This window comes from Montipora capricornis, chromosome 8 (genome assembly GCF_036669925.1).
Source record: "Montipora capricornis isolate CH-2021 chromosome 8, ASM3666992v2, whole genome shotgun sequence".
Classification (NCBI taxonomy): domain Eukaryota; kingdom Metazoa; phylum Cnidaria; class Anthozoa; order Scleractinia; family Acroporidae; genus Montipora; species Montipora capricornis.
The window spans coordinates 10,010,273-10,022,051 of NC_090890.1; the positions used below are offsets into that span (position 1 = coordinate 10,010,273).

At 36.0% G+C, this 11,779-nt stretch overlaps 1 protein-coding gene across 1 annotated transcript in view; it reads left to right on the plus strand.

The window, feature by feature from the left end:
• The first annotated feature begins 684 nt into the window (after positions 1-684).
• Positions 685-11,779, plus strand: part of LOC138058958 (BTB/POZ domain-containing protein KCTD5-like) — a 13,791-nt gene continuing 2,696 nt past the window's right edge. Inside the window, exons 1-6 of the mRNA XM_068904430.1 lie at positions 685-964; positions 1,053-1,161; positions 6,152-6,246; positions 6,346-6,444; positions 7,998-8,129; positions 10,383-11,779. The exon at positions 10,383-11,779 is cut by the window's right edge and continues 2,696 nt beyond it. Coding sequence (XP_068760531.1) covers positions 824-964; positions 1,053-1,161; positions 6,152-6,246; positions 6,346-6,444; positions 7,998-8,129; positions 10,383-10,412 — 606 coding nt within the window. The 5' untranslated portion in view covers positions 685-823 and the 3' untranslated portion in view covers positions 10,413-11,779. The remainder of the gene's footprint in view (positions 965-1,052; positions 1,162-6,151; positions 6,247-6,345; positions 6,445-7,997; positions 8,130-10,382) is intronic.

An 11,779-nucleotide genomic window follows, 5' to 3' on the forward strand; every position in this document is an offset into this window, starting at 1 on the left:
GCGTTACATCGATCACATTGTGATAACGTGGATGTGTCCAACTTTCAACCTCCATAAAGAAATATCATCGCTTTTTATATTTTGTTGTATGACTAAACTTTCTTGTATAACTAAGCCGTCCACATATATAAATTTTATAAAAAAAGGGCAATAGTTTTTTTTTCAGTTGTAATATGAAGAATTCTTTCAGAAGACATGTCCTAAAGGTCACACAAATTTTAATAGCTTCTTATTGCTTCTAAGTTTTCAAGTTCCTGATTAGTTTTCACCAAAAAGTCTTTGGTATTTCAAACATCTTGTTCAGAGGAGGACTTCAATTTGAATTCAGCTGCAACAATTTTTAATTTCCATCAATATTATTTTCGTGTGGAGGAAAATTCTTTCAATGAATTTTTGCTAATCTTTCGCATATCGAGAAAAGAGTTGGACCTATTAATTTTTTCTTGTGCATTGAACTCGAAAAAAGAAAAATTTCATCGCAAAGGAAAAACGTTTGCGAAGGACAAAAAAAAATCATGAAGCAGCTGTACGCAGCATTTCCAGGTTTGCGTGGGCGTACCTTAAGGGGGTTTTTGTTTTTTAGTCGGTGATCTTCGGAAATAATCGGAAGCATTCGTGAGCAAACTGTTCTTTATCAAAAACGTTTTCAAAGTGCTGGGAAACTTCAGATTTAGATCACAGAAAGCAGGTGAATTGGCCGAAGTTAGCTACAGCTAAATATAGGTAGCTATTTTTAGCCTTTTCCGCGACCAATCATTTCGATTTTAGCGAAATATTATCCCTCGGCCAATATTCAATCTACATACAACACGATGTGCACAAGATGGCTGTCTCAAGTAACAACTGGGTCAAACTAAATGTCGGTGGAACGTCCTTTTTAACGACAAAACAGACACTTTGTAGGCATCCGAATTCTTTCTTGCATAGACTTTGCGCAGAGGATCCCGATTTACCTTCAGATAAGGTGAGCAAATGGTAGTTTTAGATGAACTTACGAGATGTAAGGCCCATCTATTTCTAATCAACGGTCGAAAATATTCTGTCATTTGCAGGACGAAAATGGAGCCTACATGATTGACCGCGACCCTCGCTATTTTGGACCTGTTTTGAACTATTTAAGGCATGGAAAACTTATAATCGACAAAGACCTTCTAGAAGAAGGTAAAGTTGAGAGTTTTCGTTTTGGTCGTTGCATGCAACTTTCATATATAGATATTATGAAATTCTCAGCAGTCTTCGTCCAGGTAATTTCCTACCTTTTTACGAATCCAGTTTAGACCGAAAGTCTTGCAAATTGTTACTAAGAATACTGAAACTATGTTTGTACAATGTTCTTCCTTGGAAAAGCGAAGCAGCTAGGACTTGGTTCATTTGATTCATGATTCGCTTGGGCACTTCAGCACAGCGGTAAACAAATATTTTTCAAATAGTCAGGAAGTTCGTGTACTTCTACCAACCCTATATAACTTTAGCAAAATCCTCAACATGTGAAAAAGAATCTTTTCTAAAAATAATTCCTTTAATCATGAATATTAATCCAATGACAAGAACGCTATGACGGCTGGAGCAGTGAATTAATGATTTTTGCAAACGTTGAACTGGCAATAACCATGTTCCATGGAAAAGAACAGTTTGTTTGCCGGAAAATGTAGTTAAACATACAATATACGGTCCGAGATTTGCCATGACTACACTACACAGAATTAATTTTATTATTGTGTATGTGACAACAAAAAAGAATCTTTAATATCCCAAATATTGATGGGGGTTGAGGAAAAATATGGTTTGGCAGCAGAGTAGATTTTATTTAATTTGCAAGATGCACAGAAGTAAAAATATTTGCCATATGTATTGATAATAATAATTACAGGGAATTTGGTCAGGCTGAGAGAGTGAGAGTAATAGTAGTGGTAATAAAAATAATAACATAACTGTTATTATTATTATTATTATTATTATTATTATTATTATTATTATTACAAAAACACTATTATTATTGTCATTATTATTATTTTCTATTGTAATACTTTGTACAAGAAAAACAAAAATGTGGCCATTGTTGAAAAACATGAAGAGGTACAGCATGGCCAAGTGCATTTTAATGTTTTGGCGAAGTATTGGAGTACATTTACCATAGTTTCTTGAGCATCATTTTCAGTTCTTGATGCACCAGTTTATGACTCTGTTCAGGGACTCTTCACATGATCACGGTTGACCGAGATGACATTGGTTTCTGTTCATATGGTGACTTTCAGCCCCGCTTTCCAAGATGAAAAATTTGAAAAAGTCCTGACCCAACCATTTAGGCGTGAAATTTAACCTCGAATTTCTTTTGACTTTACATTACATGTAACTATCAAATAAAACTATGCCGAGCTTCATTATCGAAGACAAGAGAAGTAGAAACTTGGTAATGTCCGTTCTATCACAAAAATGCAGTGCATTATTTTTGCCCTGGTAACTAGGCTCAAATGTTCATGTGGCAAAATTTGCAGCCTGCTTACAGATCTCAGATCTCAGTTGGAAAAACCAAGACCTCGGCAACCGAGCCAGCCTGCCCTCTCATACTGAACATATCAACATTTTGCAAAGGATTTAGGGGTGAGGCAAGATCTCGGAAACCATGCCAACCCGGTCACCTGGGCTCATGTGAAGGGGCCCTTAGTCAGATTTAGAGGGTCCCTTGGGCCCACTCTACTAGGGGGGTTCTGGGAGCATGCTCACCCAGGAATTTTTTTTATCAAAAGGCTCAGAAATACATTTTCCTTCATTCTGGGTTAATATTTTCTTATTTTTTCCAAACAACTTTTTGCACCTTTTAAAATCTGTTCAGTGGATCTGAGAACTGGAAATTGAAATCACCCTTTTCAAAACCAGAATTAATAATAACAAACTATTATATAATTAACCTATAACCTGAGAAAAAGCGAAGGATCCCTAGTTGGTCAGGCTCTGGCTTCGCGGCATTCACAGCCATTGAAACACCACATCTGTGTGTGGCCTGGGCTTAAAAGTTTCGAGTTCAATATGGTGGCTATGTTTTTTGTCGTGATCGAAGCCCTTCAAATACAGTAATTGTTCAGTGGTTCTGTGGACAGGTTATGCAACAAAGAAAATTGCAAATGCAACTGACATTAAATACTTTACACATTATTTTATTCCTCCAAAAGTTGTTGTTTTATTTGCAATATTGATTGTCATGACTGATTTAGTGATCAAGGTGCTTTCACAGCCATGTTACTTACTAGTCACACCTGTGACAGGTATTATGGGTTATGGGTTCTATTGAGAAGCCTGTAGATTGCCTGCAAGGATGTTCAGCATTCATGTATTTTCTTGACCCAGTTAATGAGAGAATAACTTATGCAGCTTCATGCACCTTACAGGGTTGAGCCCTCAAAAACAGGAATGGTCAGGGCTCAAAATTAACGAAAAAATCTAGTCGCATCTTGCGATAAGATACGAAAATTTAGTCGCAATTTCGCAAATTTTAGTGGCAAAATCGTCGTACTGCATTGTGTTGTCAGCGGTTTAGCAAAAAATATGAGCCCGCAATACTTGTGTGTAAAGAAACCACTGAAAATGGCGAATGATCGAAGGAATGGAGCTGTGCACGTAACATCGTAGCTAAATTACTCTACAATTACGCTATCTTCAGAGAATTTTCACAGGGAGAATTTTAGGAAAAGTAGCAGCAAAGTGGCAACTGCTAACCCTTTTGTTTGCAGTGCTGGAAATAACAGTCGGTCATTGGACATTGTCTGACCAAATTTTGAAATTGTCTGGCCAATTTTACATTGTGATCAGACACGATGACTGAAAATCTCACCAGCACATCTTGAGTTATCTTCTTCAAGGTTTTGTCAGTCAATAAATTATGTCTGGTCGAATTTGTCAAATGTCCGACCAAAAGGAAGATTTGAAAGGATATATGTCCTGTGAATAAAGAAAACTTATTTTTCCAGCACTGGAAGGTGACAACAAGTTGCATTTGTGACTTCTCCAGATATTTTAGTCGCAAATGTGACTGTGTTGGTCGCAATTTCAAGCCCTGGTGGCTAACTATTCAAAATCAATGTTGTTTGGAACAAACTCTATCCAAGAGATTGTTTTAAGCTAAAAGTGAATCTCTGAAGTGTGCAACACAATCACACTGTCATGGGTTTGAGTTCTGTTTAAGCCTGGATTCTTTCCCCTGGGCTCTTTGTCACGTGGTCAAGTTGCTTCCTTATATAGCAATCGCCACTTGTGTAGAAAAGAAATATTATTCATTGCTGTAGTTCAAGACCTGACTTTCATTATAGACTCTATTTAACAGTCATTATTCTAGGAGGGTTAGACCAACAAGGCGCCTAACGCTGAGTTGGTGATAATCATTTTACATCCCGGGCAGCGAGCCTGAGTAGAGTAATAATATTGTTTTATTAAAAACTCCAGGATCAACAATGGTATGGTAAAAATGTTTTCAGTTTGCTTTATTGCTGATGCGTTCCTTGATCACAAAATTATTAGGTACAGATAGCCTGTGTCTGGCGAGCCAATGAAAATGCTGGAAATCTGATATCCGTAGTTCAGTTTTTAATAAGGCAGTAACTAAAATAGTGTTGGCAGCAGTCAGCACTAAAATGTGGATAATTTAGTAACCTTTTAACCCCGCATGTGACATTATGAAGGCACACAATGTATCTCATGGTACTTGATGATGTTGTGTTTATGTGAACTTTGATCAATTTTTTTTGCTGTGAAGTTTCATGCCATTCACATGCACAGATCAAATCACAGTGCTGCCAGTTTTGGTCAAGTTCCAGTCTGCTCTGCACTCTGTGCTTATTATATAAATTATTGACACTTTGCTGTCACACGGAATATTGCAGCTCTACATGTAGGTGCATTTACTTCAGTTTCTTGTAAAGTCTCTGTGTCCTGTAATAGCAGAGTGTGACGTACAGTGTACATGTACATGACTGTACAGTATACTTCATGATGTCAGATGAAAATGTTTATGCAAGTAGAATTATAGTGACCCTGTAAAGAATAAGCCACACAAGGCACACATATGACTACTCTTTCACATCAAAATTACAAAAAGATTACAAGTGAGGCAAAGAACTTTATTTAGTGCCGTTGATCTGTTTTATGCTGATGCAAAAAATGTATAATAAGAAAATACCCAGGCCTGAGTAAAAGGATATTTTTGTGTTTTATTACCTGTAGAAAGCTGTGACATTGTAAATGTAAACAAAACTTAGCAGCAGAAGTTCAGTAAAATTTTTACCACAAACGTTGAATGCTAGAACACTCTTCAAATCATTAAGTGTGATAAAAATCACCTCAAAACCTTTTAAAAGGTAACTTTTAAATGTGAAACCTTCCTGTTTTAAAACTATTAAAGTAATTTGATCACTGATGCATTTGCATGTACAGCTGTTAAGAGTACCAGTATTTTGGCATTCAAGTTTTTTCCATTAGGGTTCTTACATTGTTGAAAAGTTGTTGAATTATAAGCAAAATTAGGGAATCCTTGAACTCCATTTAATTCCCAAAAAAACTCCTTGCATTTGCTTCTCTGCCTGCATAATTATTTTAAAGTTCCAGGCATTTTTGTGGACTGACTTGTGACTTTTCATGGAGTTTTTTCAGAATTGAATGGAGTTCAAGGGTTCCCTTATAAATTATTCAACAAAATTTGGCACAGTAAAAATTCTGCACCAACGTTGTTACTGTGTTGGGTTTGTGCGAATAAGGTCTCTTTAGACCAGATCTTTTGATCGACTCTTGCTCATCAGCTATTTCAAGTTCGTAAAAAAAAGAACATCCATAGGATTAAACTGGAAAAGTTTCTTCTCAATAATTTTTCGGTGTGTAATGAAATAATGGCAATCGTAGAGCAGATTCCTGAGGCCAAATAAACACCAGATTTACATAACAGCTGTACATACATGTACCTTGGATCCTTGGATCTTCTCTAATTAAGGTTTTTCAGTGGCAATGAAAAAGCACATACAGTGCAATAGAACAAAGTGCTATTCATTAAAAAAAAAAAAATGACAGCAGAAGGATGAAAAATAAATAAGGCAATAATGAGAAAGGGACTTTTTCATCTAATAAGTGGTTGAGAAGTAAATTCAAAGCTGTTTTTATATGTCTGTAGGTGTTTTAGAGGAGGCAGAATTTTATAATATCGATCCCCTTGTTAGACTAATAAAAGAAAGAATACAGTCACGAGAAGCTCGCCTGAAACATCCAGTAAGTAATGATGATTGAAATTTTGCACAACAGTTTTTGATACTCTTAAAACTCTCTTACTGCAATTAATCCTACATCCCTTTTGTGTCATCTTCACAGTTCCAATCAAAGAAACACGTGTACAGAGTACTGCAGTGTCATGAAGATGAACTTACGCAGATGGTTTCTACGATGTCAGATGGATGGAGATTTGAACAAGTGAGGAGGAGCTAAAATTCATTCATTCATTGTACATGTACATGTGAAATCAAATTATTATTGTTTGTGGGCAACATGCAGCGCTTGGGAAAACCCCCAAGTAGATTCCTTGCTAGAGCAAGTGACTTATCTTTGACCACTTTCCCACAGGGTGAATCACCCTTTCCATCAAATCAGAGATGTTTGGAGGCTAAAAATTAACCCAGGCACATGGAAGAACTCCAGGCCAATGGGTCATGAAGGCAGTCTGTGTTGTTCAGGGCTCGAAATTAACGAAAAAATCCAGTCACATTTTGCAATAAGATACAAAAATTTAGTTGCAAATTTTAGACGCAAAATCGCTGCGCTACATTGTGTTGTCAGCGGTTTAGCAAAAAAATATGAGCCCGCAGTACTTGTGTGTAAAGAAACTGCTGAAAATGGCGAGTGATCGAAGGAATGGAACTGTGCACGTAACATCGCAGCTAAATTACTATACAATTACGCTACCTTCAGAGAAAATTCACAGCGAGAAACAAAATAATTTTGTCATTCATTTATTTATTTATTTTAGCAAAAGTAGCAGCAAGGTGGCAACTGCTAACCCTTTTGTTTCGAAAGAACGAAGGTGACAACAAGTCGCAAATTTGCGACTTCTCCAGATATTTTAGTCGCAAAGGGAAAAATTTAGTCGCAAATGTGACCGTATTGGTCGCAATTTCGAGCCCTGTTGTTGTCCAATACACAATTTGGAATTTTAACTTTTTTCTAGTCCCGAGCATGATGAAAGATGCTGTCGATGGATTATTATTGGTCATGTTCTAAAATAATATTCTGGGCCACTTCACGCTTGACCCCAGAGGCTGAAATTCTATTGTTCAGCCCAGAGAGAATAAGGGCTTAAGCAAGGACAAGAACAGCTACATGACTTTTACAAGATTACCACAAAGCAATGGCTCTACAAATCCCCATGTGCATGTTAAATTTTGGAATATTTCTTTGCTGTCCTTGTCTTCCTATAGTAATGACATGACGTGACCAAGTTTTCAGTTTTGTTTTCAAATAACCACACCAATTTTATTCCTGGAAAGTTGATACATGCTTTCCATGCTGAAGTGATGTGAGGGAATCATGAAATGATTGCAATAACATGAAGTTTTGTTAACCATTATTTATTTATTTTCAATTGAGAGAACATTCTTGACTTGTTCGCACTGTTGTTGTCCTTACTTTAAAAGCACTCTAATAACAACCAGTGCCTAGTGCCAAACTATGTTTTATGTTGTGGTACTGCACAACAGAGCTGCAAGTCCATGATGGTTTAGAACCAGTAGCAAGTGCACTGTAGTTATCATTGGTGCTGACTGGAAGATCATGACTTCTGGGACAAGGATGGTTTCACTTGCATAAATTTCACGTAATTTACAAACTATTCCAGAGGCTGTCAGCTCTATTATTTTTCGTGTTGATTAAAGTAACTTATTTCCTTATTTGAATTGACTTTTAAAGTTTGTGAGCAAACATGTTGTCAGTAATTTTCATTATTTGAAAGAAATGTGTTTAATTCCTGGCAGTTGATAAGTGTTGGAAGTAATTACAACTATGGCAGTGAAGATCAAGCAGAATTTTTATGCGTAGTGTCAAGAGATGTGTCTGATGCGCAAGAGCAAGGTGCAACTGGTCACGAACAGAGCAACAAGGCAAAGGTACTGAGCATATTGACCAAACTGCAGGGCTGGAAATTGACGTTAATAGTCATTGGACATTGTCCAACAAAATTCAAGGTGGTTTATGGTCAGACATGATGACAGAACACCCATAGCAAATATCCTGACTGTTGTCACAGTCACTCAATGATTCTTATATGTAGTTTTCCCAGTTAGCAGAGCACTTGTGCTAGGCTATGTACATGCATTATTCTTTATTAGTATCACCCAATGCTACATGTACGAATGCAAATCCTGCATTTTAATTGGCTACGCTACTAGAGTCCTGACTATTAGTAATAGTCCTCGAGTAGCGAAAAGCGTGACGCTTTCTTTTGTTTTATTCCCATTAAATAAATATTCTTCAACTCGCATTTGCTAACTTTATTATTGCCTTTTCTGACTAGTTGGGTAATACTTATTAAAACAATAATTATTAGACCCTTCGCCCGCCCTCAAGGGCCAGGCGGTCAATAGCCTGCTTGCACTACGGGTCTAATTGTTAATAATTTATAATAATAATAATAATAATAATAATAATAATAATTATTATTATTATTATTATTATTGTTATTGTTATATCATTATTATTGTTGTTGTTATTATTATTATTATTATTATTATTGTTATTATTTTTATTAGCATTATTATTATCATTGTTGTTGTTAATGTTTCTTTATTATTTTTGTTATTATTACTACCATTTGCGTCCATCCTTGAGGCGTGACAAATTTTGTGCGACGTATCACTTTTGACCAATGAAACGTCGACGGTTATGTTGTGAAATTGACAACGTTTTTGACGGCATACCAGCATCTTTTGTTCATGTGCTCTCAAAGTTTTCAGGTTTTTCATGAGAGTGTTTGGGTTTTGCATGACCACCCTAATAATGTTTCTGTGTGTTTTGCAAAGTCAACAAGTTTGGAATGAGGTAAATAACGGCCCAGGAGTTGCTTGAGATCAAGATTTGAAATCTTCCTTGAAACACGGAAGAGTGTGTTTGCACAGAATGCCCTGGACGCAGAAATATTTCCTCCTCGATCTTTCTAGTTTCACTTCGCTTTCATGTATTTTTTTTTTGTCGTAGTTGCTGAATCATGTACAGCCTGTATATGTCTTCTTGGTAAAGTATTCCATATTTCGTGTCTTTGGAAACTCACGGGAGATAGATGTTTATAACTCTTCTAGATTCCTAGGTAGATTCATAAATATCTCCGCTCTCAAGGAAAACCTGAAAACTCGAAGAGCATGTGGTATGCCGTCAAAAATGTGGTCAATTTCACAACATGACCGCCAACGTTTCATTGGTCAAAAGTGACACATGACTAGACAAACGGTTAACGTTTGAAAAGTAAAACTTTGCGCAAAATTTGTCACGCTTTAAGGATGGATGCAAATGGTAGTAACTAGAATCCTTAAAGTTTTGCTTTTTTCACTTCTGGTGCCGAGTTCAATTCATGAGCCTCTAAAGGGTAGTCATAAGTCTTTTGGTGTACTTGTTCCAAGGAGGATGATCTTTTGTAGCTCTGTTCTCGTGTTGCCTGGGATCTTCCCAATGCAGTTGTTTCTTCCCTTCTTGACAATCCCAAGAGCACCATGATCCCTGGAGCAGTTGTTGTTTTCATTCCTCATGCTTTCTCAATTTCTATTATTATTATTATTATTATTATTATTATTATTATTATTATTATTATTATTATTATTATTATTATTATTATTATTATTATTATTATTATTATTATTATCATTAGGGTATTATTGATATTATCATCGTGGTCATCATTCTACTGAATACTTTATTCACAAGCTTAAAACTGTGACAGAAACATAATTTTGTAATTTGATTTGGAGATGATAATCTTTAGTGACTCTACTAGCTAGTGAGTGTACTGGTTCAAGAACCTATTGTAGCTGTACATTGTGGCACAAAATGGAGGTTTGCATAAGATAATCCAATTCCTTATGAAAATTCATTACTGCCTCAGGAAAATAAGAAAACTTTAAAAAAAATTCAAGAAAATGGGCATACACAACCTCAGAAAACCAAGCCTTAGATTGGTTACATTGCTCTGAAGCCTGATATATCTTTTATTGACAAGTGAAATATTATTGACTGTCATTAGTTAGAGTAAGAATCTATACGGTCTGTCTTAAAATAATTGAAGGGGTTGGATGAATTTAAGGTTTTTAACTTTTTTCTTGCTGTGGAGTCTACTCCTTGGTAACTTTAATTCTTGTTTTTCTTCATTTCAGACTTTAAGACAGCGAGGATTAAGAATGTAGAAATTCAACAAATAGGATATTTCTGGTTGGTTTCCCTCTCCCTCTCTCCTTACCCCATTCCCCAGCACAAATGTTGCCGTTGTCCCAAGGCCAGCCTTGCTGGGTATCAGACCTTGATGTAAATAAGCTCTTTCCAAATTGCCATTAAATATTAATAATTATTTTAGGAGGATTTCACTTGAGCTTATTAAAGGGGAACATCTAATTGATATTACTGCATGTATATACTAAAACTGTAGATAAAGGCACGCTCTGATTGGGTACTTAACTCTGAATATCCTTTGCTATTCACCTCAGAGCAACTCACTTAGGATTTGCACCTGAAGATGTTGCAATCATTGCAGGAATAAATGAGTTAAAATCATCTTTTTGTGCTATATTATCTCACTGTTTTAGTATATACTAAAACAACTATTGACCTCAGTGTCTGTGGCTAGTGGTGGATATTTACGACTCGCCACTGACACTGGGCAAATAACCGTGGCTAGCCACCTCAACTTTGATAATTAATTTGCTGGGTAAATAATTTGTTTACTAGGTAAAATATCCACCACTAACCACCTCCTCTTTACTGAATATTAATTTTGTTAATGTTATTATAACCATAATAATATTACCGGTATTATCATTATCGTTGTCAGCAACTTCATCATCATTAAAACGGTATTTTCATATCTTATTGGTTATCAGCCGCCTTGATAAACCTTGATAAACTGGACAATTGTGCCAGTTGTGCATTGATAAAAATTATTGTGTTCATTTAGTATACACCACACGATTAGAATAACTAAAACGGGCTTAAAACGACCTTACCCAATCAATGATTAGGAGCCATTTCGTTTTTCTTTGGCAGCTACTTGCCAGTTACTTGTACCTCTGAGTCAATCAATGTCAATCAATTGGAATCCAAAGCACCATTCACTTGTGCCAGGAATACATGTTCGTGTGCATGTACTTATGTGTTTTATCAATGTGCACTAGTTGCACCTTCTTTCTGAGCTTATTTCATTTTAATTTTATAAGAAATTAAGTAGTCAAATAGTTTATAGCTGTTATGTTGTATTGGAAAGTGTATTTTTGATACAATTCAGGGAGTTACTGTGCTATTAATTGACTTCCTGGATTGTTATCTACATTGTACTTTGCTCTGTTATCACTCAGGACACTGCTTGTTGACTGTTATTTATACCAGAGAAAGAGTCAAGACATATTAGAATGACCCCCCCCCCCCCCTTTTCTGTGCTTGATCAACACTCCATCAAATCAATACAAGTACAAAATAAGGGGGGCGTTTTGATGAAATTATGCTATTGTATGTTGTGAATCTTCGTTAATTTATTCTACTCTTGCTTGCTTTTTTTTTTGAC